At 40.4% G+C, this 22,140-nt stretch overlaps 2 protein-coding genes and 1 pseudogene across 3 annotated transcripts in view; 2 read left to right on the top strand and 1 right to left on the bottom strand.

The window, feature by feature from the left end:
• The window catches only part of SCHIP1 (schwannomin interacting protein 1), an 801,755-nt gene that overhangs the window by 159,547 nt on the left and 620,068 nt on the right, over positions 1 to 22,140 (bottom strand). The window lies entirely within an intron of this gene.
• Positions 1,053 to 16,636, top strand: LOC126947687 (telomere length and silencing protein 1 homolog; annotated as a pseudogene).
• LOC126948293 (60S ribosomal protein L17-like) lies at positions 17,459 to 18,095 on the top strand. The gene has a single exon (XM_050779894.1). It carries the CDS (start codon positions 17,501 to 17,503, stop codon positions 18,053 to 18,055), a length of 555 nt encoding a protein of 184 aa, XP_050635851.1. The 5' UTR covers positions 17,459 to 17,500; the 3' UTR covers positions 18,056 to 18,095.

The following is a 22,140-nucleotide window of genomic DNA, read 5'->3' as shown; positions in this document are numbered from 1 at the left end:
GCTGCCAATGAATTGGAGTTGACAGATAAGTTAAAAATCTATTTGCCAGCCCTGGAATCATGGAAAGAGCAAACACTGTTCACATCAGTCTGAGTATGATATCTTCTCTTTATCACTTGTGAGATCTTGGTTACTTAACCTCTTTCTGTTTAATGATACCAAATTTGTATTTGAAATAATATATGTCTTTAGCACAGTGCCTGTTACAATTAGAATTCAATAATAGTAACACATAACTGTGGTGAGATGGCTGTACTTCACCTCCAAAAATAGAAGAAGTATTATATAGAAAGGCGAGAGTAAGTGCAAGTTACTGGGAACACTAGAGTGAGATTTACTATTGGACTAGAGGAGCAGTTCCCAAAGTATAGCCCCAGATCACCTGTAAACTTGTTAGAAAATGCAAACATTCAGGCCCCAGCCGAGACCTACAGATCAGAGACTCTGGGGATAGAGCCTGGCAATCTGTGTTTTAACAAATCTTCTAGGTAATTCTGATGTATGCTTTCTAGTTTGGGAGACACTGCACCAGAGGGGCAAGCAGGAGTGGAGAATAGAAGTGATGAAGTCAGGGGAGAAGGATGTCTACTCACCTGATGATTAATCAGGCCGAAAACAAGGAAGTGCTGCCCCTCACAGAGGCTATGACCATATCAGCACTCCCCACTTTAGTGGAAATTTCCCATAGACAGGATATCAATTTGCCGTAAACGCAAAGGACAGACCCGGAGCACACTAAAAGAATATGGGCTTCAGCCGGGCGTGGTAATCCCAGCACTTTGGGAGGCCGAGGCGGGCGGATTATGAGATCAGGAGATCGAGACCATCCTGGCTAACATGGTGAAACCCTGTCTCTACTGAAAATACAAAAAATTAGCCAGACGCGGTGGTGGACACCTGTAGTCCCAGCTACTTGGGAGGCGGAGGCAGGAGAATGACGTGAACCTGGGAGGCGGCGCTTGCAGTGAGCCGAGATGGCGCCACTACACTCTAGCCTTGGCGACAGAAGGAGACTCCGTCTCAAAAAAAAAAAAAAAGAGAAAAAAACGAATATGGGCTTGTATTACAAGGGTAGGTGTGGGGGGAATGTCCCCAGTGCAGCCCCGGTGCAGGCATGCAATAGACTGAACTGCAGTCTCTCTCCCTTGGAAGGGTAGGCAGCCGTGGTTCCTGATTGTTTCAAGTGCAGCTTTGACTAAAGGCAAGAAGCTGGCATAGACTTCTTCAAGCTTCCCCAGCTTGGTGGTTTCATGAATGAATTACATCTGAAAAGCTTAAGGAGAATAGTTGGGGAGTTGGGGAAGAAGGGAGTCAAAGATGTATCAAGAGATTCAACTTCACTAGGATCTCTCATTTCCATCTGTTTAATGCTTTCCCCCATTCTAACTCCTACCAGTGTACCAGACACAGAAATACTTGCCTTGGGGTAAAAAGTTAAAAAATATTTTTAAGGAGCACAGCCAATCCAAAACTCTTTGAGACCCAGCAGCTTTTAAGCCACATCTGCATTTGTAGGCTGTTTCCACAGTTAACCCCTGTAGCAGGTCGATGGTTGCCTCAGCATCTACTTCTTTTTGATCCACCTAATTAGAAACATAACTTACATTTTTATTAAAAATTGAATTTACACATCCTTAGAAACATATCCATACTTGCAGATTGTCTAAAGCGTGTAAATAAGATCTGGGGCCATTACTTTATTATTAAGGTACAAGACTTTGTTAGAGACTATTAGGCATTCAGATCCAACATAATTACTGAGCACCTGTCCTGGCACATTTCATGCGTTCCCTGAACCACGTGCATAGGTATTATTATCATTCTCATTATGCAGGCCATAGATCGAGGCTCAGACACATGTAGGAACTAGCCCAGAGTTTCAAAGCTACTTTAAGTGGACAAGTGTGGACTCTCAACACCAGTCTCCTGACAGAGGCGGTGTTAATCCATGACTAGAAGATAGGCTGTGTGTGTGACCTGTTCTTAGTTTAGTTAAAAATGGCATACTCGGTTCCCACTTATGTACATGCTGGGATGTGCACTTCCAGTGGAATGTTTCTGCTACTGAAATTTGTCACCACCTTCCTAAACTGGTGAGAGAATTTTTTTGGGTCATACACAGACTCATTGCAAGTAAGGCAAACCTACTCTTAAAGTGACCTAAACAATGAAAATGCTGAAGTAAGGATAATCATGTTCTTAAAGACCCCTGTGTGAATAGGCTAGGAGTTTTTATAGAAAAGTAGCAATTGGGGCCAGGCGTGGTGGCTCACGTCTGTAATCCCAGAACTTTGGGAGGCTGAGGTGGGCAGATCACCTGAGGTCAGGAGTTCAAGACCAGCCTGGCCAACATGGTAAAATTCCCATCTCTACAAAAATACAAAAATTAGCCAGGCATGATGGTGGGTGCCAGCTACTTGGGAGGCTGAGGCAGGAGAATTACTTGAACCCAGGAGGCAGAGGTTGCAGTGAGCTGAGATCACATCACTGCACTCCAGCCTGGGTGACAGAGCAAGACTCTGCTAAAAAAAAAAAAAAAAAAGTAGCAATTTTTGAAATACTTCTAAGAGGTGCCTTATAAGAACCAAAAAAGTTCCTTTTAAAATACTTTTTTAGCTTATTATTGGAATAGACCACCTTTATAGAGATGCTAAGATAACTTACTATTGTTCTTTAAGAATATGGAGTAATTTTATATTAAAAGAAAACAATCAACAATTCTTCACGTCTCTGAACACAAAATAAGTGGAAGTGGGTTTGCTTAAGAAGAGCTTCCAAACAGTGAGGTGGCTGATGATTAGGAATGGGTTTCCCAGTGAGTTGGGCATCCTTCTATGAAGGGAATGGACACAGGGGATAAAATAACTGTAGTTCTAAAGCTGAGCTACAGAGCTGGTTTCCATTTTCAAAACTTATTTCCTCTGCCAAGGAACAGTATAGTTTCCCAGGTAATAGAAAAAGAAAAAGAAAAAGAAAAAAAAAAAAAAAAAAAAAACGGAGAAATAGCATTTATGGAGCCTATGCTGAGTTCTGGGGTCTTCTGATCCTAATTAACATTCATTTTCTTTACAAATAAGAAAGCTAAAGTTTAGACTGGCTGAGTAATTTGCCTATGGTTATGGAAATAAATGAAGAAACTAGAAATATAACTCAGATCTGCTCAATTCTAGGTCAGAAACTGAGGCACAGATAAAGTAAGCGGCCTGTGTGAAGTTGTAAGATCCATATGTGACTGAGGGCCATATGTGACTGAGTCATTGTGTGAAATGTATGGGAAGACACATCGTTTTTTGCCTTTGAAATGCCTTGATTTATCTTATAAGAGATAACAGTATGGGCTGGGCATGGTGGCTCACGCCTGTAATCACAGCACTTTGGGAGGCCAAGGCAGCAGATCAGGAATTCGAGACCAGTCTGACCAACATGGTAAAACCCTGTCTCCACTAAAAATACAAAAATTAGCTGATGTGGTGGCGCACGCCTGTAATCCCAGCTATTCGGGAGGCTGAGGCAGGAGAATCGCTTGAACTTGGGAGGCGGAGGTTGAAGTGAGCCGAGATCGCGCCACTGCACTCCAGCCTGGGTGACAGGGCAAGACTCCCTCTCACAAAAAAAAAAAAAAAAAAAAAAAAAAAAAAAAAAAAAGTTAATAATAATAATAATAATAATAACAACAGTATGGGACTTTTAGAGATTTTTCAGCTTTAAGGACAGAATTTTGTTTTCCTCAGTGGCATCTATATTTGAAAGCAATGTATTTGACACTGCTTTCTGGATTTAGCTTGGTACAAAATGAAGCAAAACTATACCCATGCACTCTGCTCTCTTCCACATTGTGAATGCAGAAGTTAACTTTTTGCTTGGGACACCAATGTTTCTGAATGAGAAAGGTCCAAAGTAAAGCCCTTTGTGATTTTAAAGTCAAGAACAGATCTTTCTTTTCAGTAACCAATAATCACCACTTTGCCCATCCATCAGAAGTCAGAGGAGAAGAGAGGAACCCTTACACTAACAAATCCCTCTTGATAAAATCTTTTTTCATGAACATTCTGTCTTTAGAAAGCACTAACAAGTGGATAGAACACTTGTTAGTTAATAATAAGAAGAATTCTTCAGTGAATACTCAGATGAATGAATATTCTTAAAAGGCATGCAGTATGTAAGGAATTTTAATCCAGCCTTCTTGTTCACTCCCCCACACAACAACTGTAGAGAAACCACTGCCTCTGAATGATGAATGGACCTAGACTCAATTAGGAGGGAAGAGGACCCTAAGCCCTGTAATTTAGCATCTCTCCTTTTAAATTCCCGGGTGGACTCCTTTTTTGGCTGTAGGCTCAGTTAAACGGCTTTGATATTATGTAAAATGACCACAAGTGTTTCTCCTTCTATACCACACCCATCTCTTTTCAAGCTCTCAATAAAATCCCAACCCCAGCTGTATATACATCTCAATCTTAGAGAGAAACACACTTCTGCTAGCAAATCTTTAGCTATTAAAAAGTTTTATTACCTAATTTCAAATTAATATTGTACAAGGCTCCAGACCATGGAAGAAAAAAAATCAAGAAGCTGAATTAGTAAATGACGGAGCAGTAATTAGCTTAAATGAGATTTCTTCCAGCCCTTTGCTGGAAGAAAGATGACACAGAAAATCTGAGGTTTTTCTGTGGATGACACAGAAAATCTGAGTTTAGAAAATCCCTCTTCTCTGCACGTGGTACTAAGAGGATGCCAGAGATGCATTTCCACAGTCATAGTCTTGTTTATTTATTTAGTCTCCTACTGCAGTACTTCACACATGCACCCCCACCTTCTGCTCTGTGGCAGCCAAACCCTAATGGTTAAAAAGCCAGGCTGCTTAAAGGGTTAAGGCTGCAGCCTTCCAGGCGTATAGACATTGCAAACATTGGCATGTAACTTTCTCCTCTGCAGTCAGTCCTGTAGCTTGAGCTCCTGGAAAGCCTTCAGCACTTGCAGAAGCAGTATTTCCTACCAGCTATGTTTGGTTTTAACTTGCAGTTCACCAGATTATATAGCTCAAGAGTCTAAACTTATCCCTCCACGGTCTTATCTAGAATTTGTCCCTCTTCCCGTGCTGAATTTGTTTCCCCCGCCCTGCCCTGGAAATGCCTCAGGGCCTTCTGTAACCTTGCTGCCTTCTCCCCACAGGAAGTTAGATGCATCCTCACTGGCTGCATTACTGCACATTTCCCTTGTAACCTTGTTTTTTCCTTCGACTCAAACTTCCCCAAACAGCACCATCTCTGCTGACCCTGAAATTCTCTAGCTCTTTCATTCCAATATTTCTAACCCGCCATGAGAACGATTATAGAGGGCAAACTGGGGAGAGAAGGTTTGGGAACTCACCTGCACAGCAGCAAGGATCAGACACAGGATGGGGCTGCCCGCAAACTTCCCAGGGACTGTCTGCAGCCAAGTCTCTTGGCCTTAAAGGGACAGGGCGCTTTTCACCATATAAGGAAGACAATTTCACTTGACTGCTTTGGAACCTGTTTGGGCAAAGCAGCTCCTTCTCTTGACATTGCCTGCCAGGCTTCAGCCTTTTGAGGAAATTTGGAGCCTGACAATTCACAAGGATCTGCACATAGTAGGCAATTTAATAATTCCTAAATAAGGGGCCAGGCGTGGTGGCTCTTGCCTGTAATTCCAGCACTTTGGAAGGCCGAGGCAGGTGAATCACCTGAGCTCAGGAGTTCGAGACCAGCCTGGCCAACATGTGAAACCCAGTACCCAGTCTCTACTAAAAATACAAAAATTAACCAGGTGTGTTGGCGGCCTTCCAGCTACTCAGGAGGCTGAGGCAGGAGAATGCTTGAACCCAGAGGCAGAGGTTGCAATGAGCCAAGATCGTGCCATTGCACTCCAGCCATGGCAGCAGAAAAAAAAAAAAAGAAAAAAATCCTAGATAAGGCACAAGAAAGATATTTGGTGGGGTATTTTTAAAGGCCAGAAAACCCTTTATGTGGGGCTTATTCTCTTACAAAAAGGGTTTCTGGCAGCTGTGAAGTCTTCCTCAATTATATGAAAGGGCTTCTGCTTCTATTTCAGGTTTGGCTTCCTTGAAACAAATAATCTTGCTCACCTCAGAGAAGAGCGGCAGTTTGCCCCCTTCCTCCTGACTCGGAGACAAAAGAGAGACGACTGAAGAGTGGTAAAGCCTGTGCTGTGAGATTCGGATTGTAGCACTGCACGCTGAAAACAGCGAAGTGGAGATGATTTTGCTCTTTCAGCGGGTAGAGAGCCCTTCCGAAACCGATAAACACGCACAGTCCTCAATGGAGGCTCTCTACCAGCCTTGTCTACTTCTGAGCACACCTCTTGGACTCCCTTGGCTAAAGCCCACAGCTGAAGTTTGAGGGTTCCTTTTACCTTTCCAGCTGGCAGGGAAGAGGATGTGCTTTAGCAACAGCAAACATTTGCTACGGATAATATTCAAATGCAAAGCTGTCCTGTTGATTGGGGGTGGATTAAAAGTAATTATAAAATGTTAGATTCTAAGAAGACAGTAGAGCCTAATTTGATCATCACTTGTGTGGTAACATACTTCTTTCTTTGCTGCCAACTGGATGTTGTCTTTGAAAATGCTTTGACGTCTGCCAGGTGGCTCCAGCCAGCACCTACTCTTTTTTGCTTAGCTTACTGTGCCTGATATCCAGTGTCTGAATCACAGATTTGGGATCTTTTAAAAACGGAATTTGGCACTTGATTGTAGAGTCTCATACTATCTTCACATCTTACTTTCTTGCATAAATTTTGAGTTTTAAGGAAAAAGACCACTCCATATTCCTCCATATTCTGATTAACACCCAGCATGGAATAAGCATGTAGTAGACTGGGAAACCCTTGTTGGATTTAATCAACTGAATAGAATCCTGGGTTTTTGTATGATGTCTAGATAGTTTTATGAATAAAGTAGGTGTTTACTAAATAATTGTTTAGTAAATGGCTAACCCATCCCAGCCTCACTGGGAAAGAGAGGGAAAGGGGAGCTCGTCTTCATTTTGCTGTGGTCAAATAAATACATGGTTTCTTTGCTTTACTCTCTCTTTTATATCAACTAGTAATTTTCATGTCATTAAATTTTCTTTAAGGGAAGAAGTCAAAGGAATATCTTTAAAAGGTAATTATTGTGATTACTCTTTGATCCAGTAATCTGATTTCTAGGAATTTAATCTAATGAAATAATTAAACAGAGGCAAAACATTATATTAATAGAGCTACTCATTGCATTACTATCTATAACAGCCATAACGAGAAATTACTTAAAGGCTCTAAGGTTATTTCATACAGCAATAATAATAGCTCATGCTGATTGATTGCTCATTATGTATCAGGCACTGCTCTAAAAGCTTTATGCAGATTAACCCACTTAATCTGTAATCTCACTTAATCTGTCTCAATTCTCATGACAAACCTATGAGGTAAAAATGGTCATCATCCTCATTTTACAGGCCGGAAGACTAAGGCACAGAGGTTAAACAATTCCCATTTGGACTGAGGTATTTTGGCACCAGCACTTATAGTCTTAGCATCATTCTTTGCTCTCATTAGGACTTCCTGAACATTATAATAGGCACTAGGAACAGACAGATTTATGAAAAAGAAAGGACTCCACTTCATATAGTCATTAAGTATAACAATTATGAAAACTATGTACAAATGAGGAAACATCCTAATTTATATGGACATACATATTTATAGGTATATTATGATGCCATTTATTTTATATAGATAGATATAATGTAGATATAAATTGTGACCCTTTTATTTAACAACATATCTTGGATATTATTCCATATCCAGGCCTACAGATCTCCTTTACTTTTTAAATGGCAGAATACAAGGCTGTCTTCTGGGAATATACCGTAATTTAACCAATGTCCTATTGATGTACGTTCAGACTGTTTCTAGTCTATTGCAGCTAAAGTAATTGTGTAATGAATATCTTTATTTGCCATATGTGATTTCAACAATAGCCAAAAAAATCTTATTTTTATTGATATTATATTCAATTAATAATTTGATTTTGGGAAAGTTGACTTCTTTATGATATTTAGTCTTTTTATCTAAACATGGGGAATGTCATTTCATTTTATCAAGATTCAGTTACATATATTCTGCATGTTTATTGTTATTTTTATTCTAATGTATTTTATTATTCTAGAAGCTATTTTAAATGGGAACTTTTTCATTATGTTTCCTAACTTGTTTTTGTACAGAGAAGTTATTGATTATTGCATTTAATAACCAGCTTTTGTACTGAATTATCTTATTGTTTCCAATAATTTTCTATGTGACTCTCTTTTAGCTATGCGATTATATCATCTGTAAATAATTATCACTTTGGCTCATCCTTTTCATTGTTTTATACATTTATTTCCTCTTATTTAATTGGGTAGTACTTAAACAATATTAATTAAATACGTTAAACAAGGTCACCATTTCCTCACATTATTGGGAAGGCTTTTTGTATTTCATCATTAAACAACATGCTGCCTTGGAAAAAATAGGTAATTTTTTACCACTGCCACAATATAAAGAAAGTGTTACCTGGAACACATCTATTTTCTTTTCTTTTTTCTTTTTTTTAGATGGAGTCTCACCTGTCTCCTAAGCTGGAGTGCAGTGGTATGATCTCAGCTCACTGCAACCTCTGCCTCCCAGGTTCAAGTGATTCTCCTGCCTCAGCCTCCCAGGTAGCTGGGACTACAGGGGTGCACCACCATGCCCAGATGATTTTATACTTTTAGTAGAGATGGGGTTTCACTATGTTGGCCAGGCTGGTCTTGACCTCCTGACCTCAGGTGATCTGCCTGCCTTGGCCTCCCAAAGTGGTGGTATTACATGCAAGAGCCACTGCGCCTGGCCAGAACACATCTATTTTTTTTTTTTTTTTTTTTTTTTTTTGAGACGGAGTCTCACGCTGTTGCCCAGGCTGGAGTGCAGTGGCGCGATCTCGGCTCACTGCAAGCTCCACCTCCTGGGTTCACGCCATTCTCCTGCCTCAGCCTCCTGAGTAGCTGGGACTACAGGCGCCCGCCACCGCGCCCGGCTAATTTTTTGTATTTTTAGTAGAGACGGGGTTTCACTGTGGTCTCGATCTCCTGACCTTGTGATCCGCCCGCCTTGGCCTCCCAAAGTGCTGGGATTACAGGCTTGAGCCACCGCGCCCGGCCAACACATCTATTTTTAATGACTGAACTTGATAGCTCCAAAATCCCCTGGCCTGACAGACAGGAATAATTCTGCTTCTCACTGTCCCCCACTATTTCTCCAGGGATCCAGGGCCTCTCAGAGTTCACCTGAGCTTTCCCAAGGCATGTTTGTTCTCTCTACTCTGCTGTTACTACTGCAAGTGACTTTCACAAGATGCTTCTGAGCCTAGCATTGCTCTGCTGGTGACCACTGCAGCTAACCCATCCCAGCCTCACTGGGAGAGAGAGGGAAAGGGCAGCTCCTCTTCCTTTTGTTTTTCAGACTAATGTGAGACAGATTCTTCCCTTTATCTCATAAGACAGCTGATGCCAGGAACCAATTTAACAAGACATTACTGGAAGTTGACAGTGAGTGGGGGAGAAGTAGTATAGCACACTCTAGACTGGCCTTAGGGTCCCCTGTGAAGCTGGTTAGCTGCCTCATTCTCCATCCTCTTTCAGATGTCGAGAGAATTTCTGCCTTTTGGAGCTTGGACAATATTGGTCACCTACCCAGAGAGAGGAGAAAGATAATCGCGATATAAATGTAAGGCCGACTTCTTTAGTCTTTATTGCCTGCCTAGGTGTGATCAACTCCCAGAATGATAGTGAAAAGATCCATTTCCTTCTAAGAGGTACTCAACTACCCACCCACTGGCATATGGTCTGTCCCTAAGGCACTAGCAAGACAATCACAGCATAATCTGACATCATGCAGCTTACATATTTTAAATGTGCCCTGGGGAGCTAACAATGGGCCCAGATTTATTGAAGTTACTCTTAAATTACAGATTGCCTTTTTTTTAAAGACAGGATTTTTAAATTTGATGATGACATGGCTGTGACCAAAAAACAAACAAACAAACACAACAACAACAACAAAAGTTTTTTGGAGCCTGAAAGAGCAGAACCAGGAATCATCTGGACACCCATTTAGGGGAAGGACTGACCAGTGCATGAGGCAGCCTAGATATACTGAACAGGGGCTTATTAATTTGTTGACTATCATGAAGGCTTTGCTAGCAGCCCTTTGTTTCATATAAAAATATAGGCATGAAACCAAACATATATTCCCTGTGTGTTGGCCACACTTTACTTTGCTCCCTAGACCCACACTAGGTGAGGAAATCAAAGTTCACCCTAATCACTTCCTCTAGGAAATTTGATTCATCCTATAAGATAACATCCCTCAATCCTCCAAGCCCTTTATTGCTATGCTTAAGCACTTTTTTAAAAAGTAAATAAATATATTAACGAATATTATTGATATTTGGGGCTTCATTTTCCAATCCTTGCAAGTTTATGCACCTTCTTATGGTGGGAATTTATGCAGTCATTTGAGAAGATTTGTTAAAAGTCTATAACATGCTGGGCGCTTCAGAACCCCGGGGATACAGCAGTGGAAAAAAATAGGCAAAATCATGATACTCATGGAGCTTATGTTCTTGTGGGGAGGCAGACCAGTAAATAAATAGAAACAAAAATGTCAGGTAGTAATAAATTCTGTGATGAAGATAAAATAGGATACATGAAAAGGTGACTGGGTGTTGATTAGGAAAAAACTCAGAATTCTTGAATTTGAAGCTGCTCACATCTTTCTTTTTAGAAAAGATTCTGCAGCATCTACGAGCCAGTTCACCTTGCAAATGATTGGTGTTCAATAAGCATTATAGGATGGTTTAAAAAATTTAGTTTGGAGCCTGACCAAAGTTTCTTTTTCATGGCTTTAACTACATTAGTTCATAGAGGATTTGTTTTTTGATGTCTAAATCAGGTGGTATCCTCAATGGGCTTTTAATGCAAGCTTCCTCTCCTATGTTTCCGTCATATTGCCAATTGCCGCTTATACAGGTTACATAAAAGCAAATGCAAAAAATAAAGTTATCTCAAATTCCGGTCAAGAAACACCTGCTAAATAGTTGGCATTATCCTTAGATAATCTTCTCTTCGAGCAATTTTGGAAACTCCCTAGTTGTACTTCTGTAAAGCTTTGCACCTGGGAAATGGCACAGAGGCTTTTATGAGAAATGCTATTATAAGCCTCTCAGTAGAGCTGAGAGACAGGAGAGGCTGCGGGAGCCCTATTTTATAGTACAGTAAGGTTAGCCATTTACTGTTCCCATAGGCTATTTCACTTGCAATAAAGGTCAATGGGCCTTTTTAGGGAGGAGAGCTAGACCCCTGTCTAAAACTGCCATCTTCAGCAGTCAAAAAGACAGCCTGCTTTAGATTCTTCTGGAAGGTGGTAGGATTTTTATTTCACTGGGAGAGTGGTTCAATATGATCAGCTGATGAGCATGGCAATAAGAATTCACAGACTTCAGAGCAGAAGACTTAAACCCTAAGGTAGCTTGACCACAAAGCTAAGCAAGGGTGTGTCAGTCTGTGGCTCTGCTTGTTACCTTCATTTATGAACTCTGCCAAAAAATGCAACATTTCTGTACCTGGAATTCTTTGTCCCTAGACTTCCTGAGAGATTGGTGTCCTAAAAGACAGTGGTTTGCAACCCATGGAGCTGCAAATCCAGTACAGCAGAAGTCGTCCTACTAACAGTTGAATGAAATCAAACTGAGTATTTCCTTAAAGACACTGGGCTTCAACATTTTTGTTCAATATCTTCTAAAGGAATTTTGAAAATCTATATACGTTCCTTCAGTTTTATGTTATAATCTAAAAGTTTTCATCAAAACTTAAATGGTTGCAAAGGGTGTAATATATGGTCTGTTGTAAATATTGGCTTTCAAAAGTAATACTATTACTCAGCTTGTTATAATATATCTAATGGAATATAAGTAGTATAGCACCATGACACCCACCATCATCCATTTAGTAAGCGATAGGAATTTTACATCATTTCTTTTTCCCTTTGAATTCTTATTTCCATTCTTTTACAAAATTTTATTATAATAAAAGATCTTTCTGTGCTTAGGAGTATTTAAATTTTACCTTAGTATAATTACACCTTAGTTTTCTATAATAAATATAAAGTGAAATTACAATTTGTTTCTTTCCTGTGACCTTTGGCTCTGTTAAAAGACAATGCATCTGGATGGAGCTGTCATTGCGATTATTGCCAGTAGTACCTGTGGCAGAGACAGTACTCTGTGCTCACCACACCCTTTTTCTTCTTGAAAGTCCAAGAAGTTTTTATTTCGTAGTCTTCCACTGGGAGAGTGGGCAGAACTGAAATCTTGTTTCCTATCCTAGACAGTTAAAAGTGTATTGAGATCAGGTGTGGTGGCTCACACCTGTAATCCCAGCATTTTGGGAGGCTGAGGCAGGTGGATCCCTTGAGGCCAGGAGTTCGAGACCTGACCAAGATGATGAAACCCCGTCTCTACTAAAAATACAAAAATTAGCTGGGTGCAGTGGTGTGTGCCTGTAGTCCCAGCAACGTGGAGGCTGAGGCAGGAGAATTTCTTGAACCCAGGAGGCAGAGGTTGCAGTGAGCTGAGATCGTGCCACTGCACTCCAGCCTGGGTGATAGAGGGAGATTCTGTCTCAGAAAGGAAGGAAGGAAGGAAGGAAGGAAGGAAGGAAGGAAGGAAGGAAGGAAGGAAGAAAGAAAGAAAGAAAGAAAGAAAGAAAGAAAGAAAGAAAGAAAGAAAGAAAGAAAGAAAGAAAGAAAGAAAGAAGGAAGGAAGGAAGGAAGGAAGGAAGGAAGGAAGGAAGGAAGGAAGGAAGGAAGGAAGGAAGGAAGGAAGGAAGGAAGGAGAAAGAAAAAAGAAAGAAAGAGAGAGAAAGAAAGAGTGAATTGAATTTCTCTGTCTCTCTCTCTCTCTCATCTTCCCAAGTGGAACTAGAAACTCTGGTGGCAGAGATACAAGATGGAAGCAGAGCTATCTGGGTCACCCTTGGAAGAGAGTCCCCAAGAAGGGCTCCTCATCTGCATCAAACTGTGCGATGAATGAGCAATCAAGTTTGTTGTGTTAAACCATTGAAGTTTTAGGTTTACTTATTACAGTTAGGGAGTTTATACTGTCCTGATGATTATGGGGTATAACTGATGAAAACAACATGAATATATTATAACTTTAGACAGGTAATTATTAAGATTAGAAAATCAAACTCTTAAAATGCATCTCAATGAAAACATTGAGAAATCTTGTTTGTGTAGATGGGAATGAAGACAGCCGTGGCAATGTCTCTCAATTCCCATTGAGTTATATGCACAAGGTGATCTATAAGAAAAAATTTTTAATAATCTGTCAATTTAGCAACCGCTTGACTTGCAAAGGAATTTTTTTTTACCCAGGGATTCGAGTCACTCATTTTCTTGACATCCTCCCCAATATTTCAAATTACCATTTTTTTGGAGCTCCAGAGTACTTTGTATCCCATTGCAAATCACCATAGCAAGATTTTGTGAAATGGGGAAAACTACTGGAAAAGGGAGGTGGGTAAAGATTTCTCAGACAGTCAATTTTATGAACAAGTTATATGCAATTTGAAAATCTGTAAATTAATTCCCTAAAAACTATCTATATCAATATACTCTTTGACGGTCTCTATGAATGCCCTGGGGAAAAAGATGCTGGTTAGGGAAGAGGGAGAGGAGTCAGGAGCTGCAGTGTCTCCTGACCTAATCCTCCTTTGGCTGCAGACCTTTACCCAACCCTTGGTCCATCTTTCCCTGAGCTTCCTCCTAACCCACATTAGCTCCCAGTAAAAAAGGTCCTGATCAGGATTAAAATCTGTAACACATAAGGAGTTATTTTAAATCAATGAGAAAAGTATGATTACTCTAACAAAAAAGATGAGCAAATGATATGAAAAGACAATCAACAAGACAAGAAATACAAATGGTTAATCCCTATAGAAAATCTTAAAACTCACTCAGAAATCATAGATATGCAACTTAAGATAATGAAATACCATTTTGGAAATCAAATTGGAAAGAATACATGAACCTCTAGTGGTGGTTAGGAGGAAAATAAACTGGTTCAACTCTTCCAGGTAGCAATTTGGCAATGTGCATCAAAAGTCTTAAAACATATAAAACTGAGCTAGCAATCCCAACTCTAAGAATTATTCTAACAAATTATGAATATGGAAAATGAAGATTCAGCCTCAAGTTTTATCACAGTGTTTTGGTCAAGGTTCTTTTGGTTGTAAGTATTAGGTTGCAAAGTATCTTTCATTTGAAATGCCTCTCCTCTACTGTTTTTGCTGGGTCTCTTAGTTAAAATTCTTGGTTGATTTAGTCTGATTGCTTGCTGAGTGCCAATAGATTAGCCTCATCCTAGCAGCTGTTTGGGAGAAGAGGTGTCATGATGTATAGGGTTGCTTCTTCAGGTACTATATGGGGTTAGAGTTGGGTTCTTCATATCAAACAGGAAATGAAATAAACATAGCATATCTAAAATGATGAAGAACAGAACTAATTTAAAATTCTGACCTAGTATGTGAAGCAAACTCTGACATCATGCAATAAGATAGTTATTAAAAATGTTCTTATGGAAGAACACTGACATCATGCAATGAGATAGTCACTAAAAATGTTCTTATAGAAGACTACTTAATAACATGGGACTAGACTTGTGATACTTTTCTATTTTTAGAGAAAACATAGAAACACTGCAAAAAAGAGTGTAACTTCATTTTAAAATTCGTATATTTGTAAAGAAACAATATGCAGCAAAACTGTAGTAATAGAAATATGTGGATGGTGGGACTACCAGCTATTATTAATTTCTTTTCTTTATGAAATCATTATTTTCTACATTAATTACAGTTAACATGTATAAGTATTTTGATAAGAAAAACAACATTACGATTCAGCAAGAATTCTTCAATCTCCAAGAGGACTGAAAAGAAACAAAGTGAATCTCAAATTTTGGATGAACTATTAATAATTAGGTTCTTCTTGGGGATTCAGACAGGCTGCAAAACACCTACCCAGCTCCTGGAAGCGCTGAGCATACATGGGCTCTGCTCAGCAGCAACAGCAGGTTCCAATTGCTATAGCCAGGGGAGGAAGAGATGCCACGGAGAGGAGTCCCCACATCTGTTCTTCCTGCTCCCCACTTTCCTCCAGGAATTCTAAAGCCCTTCAGCTATATTTTATGATTTCTATATGAAGACATGTAGTTTGGGGCAAAGAAAATTGGACTCAGAAACAGAGGGTTCAAATCTGTTCTGATACTTTACTAGTTAATCATCATTAAGCCACTAAACCTCTTTGAGCCACAGTAAAATGGAGAAAATAATAGGCAACCTGTTTATTCATATGGTTGTTTCAACACTTTAACGAGACAATATGTGAAAGTACTTGAAAAAATGATATGCATACAAGCACACATACATGCTTCTCTCACACACACACCCTCTCTATACACACAAATACACATACACACACATGCACACACACAAAAATACTGTATCTCAAATGTATACATTAAATAACTGGGGAAATACAAATTAGAAACCTAAATCCTTGATTAGACCTTGGCTAAACGTAAATGAAATTATAGATCCTGTGGATTCGATGAGATGCCTCGAGAAGAAAATGTCTTGTTGACGCGAATACTTTGAGAAGTGCTGATTATCATTCTCTCTATAAGATAGAAAGAAAGACTTTCTGTTGGTGCCAGGCCAACTCAGAGTCAGAAGAGAATAAGCAGGATTCAGAGGAGGTTTGATTCAAACTGGAAGAGACAAGAGGGTGCAGAACTTGAGGAACAGGCCCAATAGGCTGAGTGCTGTGGCCCTGCTGGTGGAAGAGAAGGTACAAGAAGAGACCACTCTAGTGGATGATCCCTTTCAGATGAAAACAGGTGGTATGGTATCCACCACAGTTTCCTAAAGAAACTAATCAAAAGGCACAAAGATAAAATCAGTGAAGAGGAAAACCCTGGGGACACTGTTTTCTGCAGAAACCAACTGAAGGGATGAGAATGCAGACATAATAAAGTGCGTTGAGACAGAGCTGAAGAAGAGGAAAGAGATTATGGAAGACAAGGAATAGAAAGTCAAACTGAAGAACACAGAGGACTGCCTTTATGAACTTCAAGAAAACATTTGTGTTTCCTCAGCAAAGAAGACAGAGGAGATGCTTTCTAGCCAGATGCTGAGTGGCATCCCCAAGGTGGACCTCAGCATCAATGCTAAAATAAAAAATAATATCATTTCCATGGAGGATGCCAAGGCCCATCTGGGAAAGAGCAGCAGAACAAAAAGAAAGACAGTGAGACGTCCTTTGTGCCTACCAACGTGGCTGTGAGTATGTGCTGAACAACCAATTTTTATCATGAGGAGCTCAACAGCCTCACACACAGAAACAAAGAGCCTTGAAAGCAGGTGACAGGGAGAAGCCAGAGCCTGAGTGGTCCTTTCCAAATGGCAAGCATCCTGTTAATGAGAAGGCCCCTGATGACTATCACTATGAGAAGTTCAAGAAGATGAACAGGCGGTACTGAGATGTGTAGAATGGAATGTAAATACCAGTTCTTTCTCCCTCCATCCCTTTCACTGAAAAATGCTTCCTGGATAGAACCATGCTCATTTGCCATTAAACAGTTCCAAAAATAGACTTTCTTACTCCTGCTGCTTACCTGCTGGATTTTTCAAGCACTAAATTCGTAACTTTTTGAAATAAAGCAATGCATAGATTTCCTATTTAAAAGCAAACTCTATTCTTGTGGGCACTAAATCTTGTTTGTAAAGGTATTGGCTTTCTCTTAACATTTGTTCTTGGTCGGGAGGAAGCAACTATGTGTCCATGGTATGCTATTAACAATACCCTTTAGACTGTGCTTTTATCATTATATATGCAATCTTGTCTTCTACTTTCACATATTTGAAATGGGTTCAGAAATCCATCCTTCATTGTTTAGAGTGGGTCTAGCTGACAGCAGAAAAATACTAGAATATCAGAGGAATACTGGTATATTCTAACTTTTACAAAGTTTTTTATTAAGAAAGAAAAGGCAAAACTATATATATTTTTATCACTTTCAGAATTTAATTATTAAATACAAAATGAATTAAAAAAATGAAAGATAATCCTCCTGCCATCGCCACCATCCTGGCCTCGGGGGCGTCGGCCTCCAGGTCCCCGGGAGGAGAACTCCCAGAGCTACTAAATCCTCGCTGGAGGCAGTGGTTTCTTATGCGAGGGGACGTTGCGGAGGGCCCAACTTTGGGAGCCGGGCCGGTCGGTCTTTGAGGTCCGCAGAGGGACGTGATGGGCGGGAATGGGACGACCAGGCTCCTCCACTGGTGGGGCCGCCTGTGGTGCTTGCGGACTCGGGAGATCCAGTGTCCAGTGGTAATCTGTGAAAATGGTTCGCTATTCACTTGACCCGGAGAACCCCACGAAATCATGCAAATCAAGAGGTTCCAATCTTCGTGTTCACTTTAAGAACACTCGTGAAACTGCCCAGGCCATCAAGGGTATGCATATTCGAAAAGCCACGAAGTATCTGAAAGATGTCACTTTACAGAAACAGTGCGTACCATTCCGACGTTACAATGGTGGAGTTGGCAGGTGTGCCCAGGCCAAGCAGTGGGGCTGGACACAAGGTCGGTGGGCCAAAAAGAGTGCAGAATTTTTGCTGCACATGCTTAAAAACGCAGAGAGTAATGCTGAACTTAAGGGTTTAGATGTAGATTCTCTGGGCATCGAGCATATCCAAGTGAACAAAGCACCTAAGATGCTCCGACGAACCTACAGAGCTCATGGTCGGATTAACCCATACATGAGCTCTCCCTGCTACATTGAGATGATCCTTACTGAAAAGGAACAGATTGTTCCTAAACCAGAAGAGGAGGTTGCCCAGAAGAAAAAGATATCCCAGAAGAAACTGAAGAAACAAAAACTTATGGCACGGGAGTAAATTCAGCATTAAAATAAATGTAATTAAAAGGAAAAAAAAAGATAAAGAATGTTTACTTTCTTCTGAAAACAGGAGCTAAATAGGCCAGGGGTGGTGGCTCACACCTGTAATCCCAGCATTTTGGGAGGCTGAGGCAGGCAGATCACCTGAGGTCAGGAGTTCACAACCAGTCTGGCCAACATGGCAAAACCCCATCTCTACTAAAAATACAAAAATTAGCTGGGCCGGCTGGCTGGTGCCTGTAAACCTAGCTACTTGGGAGACTAAGGCGGGAGGATCGCTTGAACCCAGGAGGCAGAGGTTGCAGTGAGCCGAGATGGTGCCACTGCACTCCAGCCTGCACAGCAGGGTAAGACTCTGCCTCAAAAAGAGAAAAAAGAAAAAAAAGAAAACAAGAGCAAAATAAACAAGAAACATTGCTGAAAGATAAGCTAGGGGAACAAAGGTCTTATTTAAATTGAAGTATTTTACTGTGGTGTTTAGAATATAATAAATTATAACCCCTTTCTTCTAACGTTTACTGAGAAAGGCAACATGTTCTCTAAGTTACTCAATTTTTTTTTTTTTTTTGAGACAGGATCTTGCTCTGTCACCCAGACTGGAGTGCAATGGCGCAATCTCAGCTCACTGCAACCTCTGCCTCCTGGGTTCAAGCGATTCTCCCGCTTCAGCCTCCCAAGTAGCTGGGACTATAGGAACCTCCCACCACGCTTGGCTACTTTTTGTATTTTTAGTAGAGATGAGGTTTCGCTACGTTGGCCAAGCTGGCCTCAAACTCCTGACTTCAAGTGATCCACCCGCCTCAGCCTCCGAAAGTGTTGGGATTACAGGCATGAGCCACTGTGCCCACCCAGTTATTCAAATATTAACAATAATTTGACCATTAACCATAAAATCTGAGATTACCACAAAGCTGGTAAAACATCTCTGATACAGAACATTGTATTTGTTTGCTTCGCTATGTGTAGAATATATTATAAGAAATACCCTTTGTTCTCAGCTGAATATGAGCTATCCATTTTGGAGAGGCCACCTATTCCTCAGTCACTAAACTCACCAGCCAAATTAAACCCCCACCATACGTACTGGCTAGGTTCTCTTATTAGTCCAACACCTTGGCTCTAGCTTTCTCTGTATAGACCCCCTGAATCAAAGGATGCTTCTAGCAGATTCAGCTTCCAACACAGAGAAGTCTGACTTATTTCACGTTATTCCAGGTTACATGTGGGCAGTGGGCAGTAAAAGAAGATAAACTAAATTTTACTATATGCATTTATGTGTTGTTGAAATATGATTTTATCAATAATTTACTGTCTTTGTAATAATAAATACCTTTGTAAGTGCTTTGAATATAGCACACTATAGACACTATTATTCATATATAAACTGGAGTGAGGGGTTGGGGCTTCACATCTTCCTCCATGCACTGAAGTGAACCAAAAACTACCCTCCAGTTACTTGTCCTGAAGCTGGATCTGTTCACAGATGCATTTCCTTTCTTCTTTCTTTTCTTTTATTTTCCTTCCTTCCTCCCTCCCTCCCTTCCTTCCTTCCTTCCTTCCTTCCTTCCTTCCTTCCTTCCTTCCTTCCTTCCTTCCTTCCTTCCCTTCTTTCCTTCTCTTTCTCACTCTTTCCTTTTCTTTCTTTGTTTTTCTTTCTTCTCTCTCTCTTCCTTTCTTCTTTCTTCCTTCCTTCCTTCCACTTCCTCTCCCTCCCCCCTCCCCCTCCCCTCCCCTCCCCTTCCTTTCCTTTCCTTTTTCTTTTTCCATCACTCAAGCTAGAAAGTGGTGGCATGATCATAGTTTAATGCAGTCTTCAGCTCCTGGGCTCAAGTGGTCCTCCCACCTCAGCCTCCCAAATAGCTGGGACCACAGGTGTGCCACCATGACCTGCTAATTATTATTATTATTATTATTATTATTATTATTATTGTAGTGACAAGTGTCTCTCTATGTTATTCAGGCTGGTCTTGAACTCCTGGTCTCAAGCGATCCTCCTGCCTCAGCCTCCCAAACTGTTGGGATTACAGGCATGAGCCACCAGACTGGATCACAGATGCCTTTTCTTGACATCTATGTTACTGGCCTGCCCATCCATTAATTAAAAAAAAATTGAATTGCCAGCATTAAAAAGCTCAGGTGATCTTTGCATAAAAATACAATATGGTGAATAAAATGGATTTTTAGTTTGCATACATTCTACATATTGTCACTCCCCGCCCCCAGAGGCTGGGCAACTGAAAGGGACATTTCTAAGCTGGGCAGTCAGATGTGATTTAACTTAAACTTTGACCAACGAGATGCATTCAAGTAAGATTTAAAAGGCAGGCGTCCTGGCTGCTCCTGGTGGTTGGCATGATCAGTTCAAGCCCGCTTTGAGGTTTTTTGTAGCAGCGTTCCTGCTACAAAAAACCCTTTGTAAGGGTCAAAAGGTGGATGGTGTCAGCAGCATCTTTACGCTGTTGTTATTTTTGTTGGTAGTGTGGCCCTGGACGGGTGAAGCATGGCTCTGGAACCAGCAGCAGCAGCAGCAGCAGCAGCAGCAGCAGCAGCAGCAGCAGCAGCAATATCTTCCCATTTCCTATGTTGTTCCCGGAGCAAACCGTTCAGGGGGAAGCTTACTGATTTCCGGTCCTCTGACTCAGGCAGGGTTAACAGCTTCCTTTAGGGGCAATTTTTCCTTGTTCTCTGTCAGCAAGTCCTGGAGGCCTGGCCTTAACACGTTCTAAGCACCTAATTCCCTGTGTTGAAGCCCTTTGCCCTTTATGCTTAAAATAGCTAGAGTGGTTTCTGTTTTCTGTAATAGAACTCTAATACACAGGAAAAATAAGAGACCTAGCAACATCTGGCCCCTATTTCAGTTCTGATAACAATAAGCTGGTCATGAGCAGTCAGCTCTAGGTTGCATATTCCCTACCACACCTTATTGTAACCCCCAAATGGTATCACTTGTCAAATGCTATTTTATCATTGTATTTTTTAGTGTTTGTTTTTAACAGACATCCATTTCTCTTCATTGTTTTACCTTCTTGCACTGTGTAGGGATTTGAGTTTGAAAACTTACTAATACCTACCCAAAGCTTGGTGGAAAACATTTTTTTAAAAAATTTCTTAAAGAATGTAATTCTTTCATTTTGAACATACTCCAAAATGTCCCCTAATTAAAGCCAGAAAACTGGACACCTGAACTGCATTATTTAGGTCCCAGTTAGAACTATTTTTACTGAACAATGAAACCAGCGTTATTAATCCTAGATGTGTTATTGAGGAAACTGTAATGTCACCTCTACAGGGACACAACAAACAGATTTCTTTCAAGTCAAGTTTTATCTTATAATCACGTAATAGGTCACGTTTGTTTTTTGCATTGGCTGTTAGAAAGGTAGGGCCAGAGGCTACTTGAAGGGCTGACTTCTCACACTGTACATGGCTTTATTTAGGCTTTTATGCTGTGTACTAGCCCTACTCCTGACTGAGTCTCATGGTTACTATCCTGTTTTTCTCTTCAGCAGATTTATTCCTATTTTTAAAAACATTCCATTGTGCTTTTTTCTTTTAGTTTTATAGTTTCAGATCTTACATTTAAGACTTTAACCCATTTTGAGTTGATTTATTTAAATTTAATTTTTATTTCTTATTGACAAATAATTACATATTTATGGGGCAAAATATGATGTCTTAGTGCACATATACATTGTGGAATAAACAAATTAGATGAATTAACATATCTGTCCCCTCACATACTTATCATTTCTTTGTGGTAAGAACATTTTAAATCCACTTTTAGGAATTTTGAAATATACAATACATTATTTTAACTATAGTCACCTTGTGCAATAGATCATCAGAACTCGTCCCTCCATCTAACTGAAACTTTGTACCCTTTGACGAACATTTCCCCTTGCTCTGCCTGCTGCCTTCCCCTCCCCCACCAGCCTCTGGTTCCAGAGAGATCATGTGGTGTTTGTCTTTCTGCGCCTGGCTTATTTCGCTTAGCAGAATGTTCTCTGGATTCCGCTATGTTGTCTCAAATGACAAATTTTTGTTCTTTTTTTAAGGCTGCATGTTATTTCATTGGGTATATAT

Source organism: Macaca thibetana, chromosome 2 (assembly GCF_024542745.1).
Source record: "Macaca thibetana thibetana isolate TM-01 chromosome 2, ASM2454274v1, whole genome shotgun sequence".
Classification (NCBI taxonomy): domain Eukaryota; kingdom Metazoa; phylum Chordata; class Mammalia; order Primates; family Cercopithecidae; genus Macaca; species Macaca thibetana.
The sequence above is the reverse complement of the archived record's forward strand: the minus strand, read 5'-3'. Positions and strand labels throughout refer to the sequence as shown.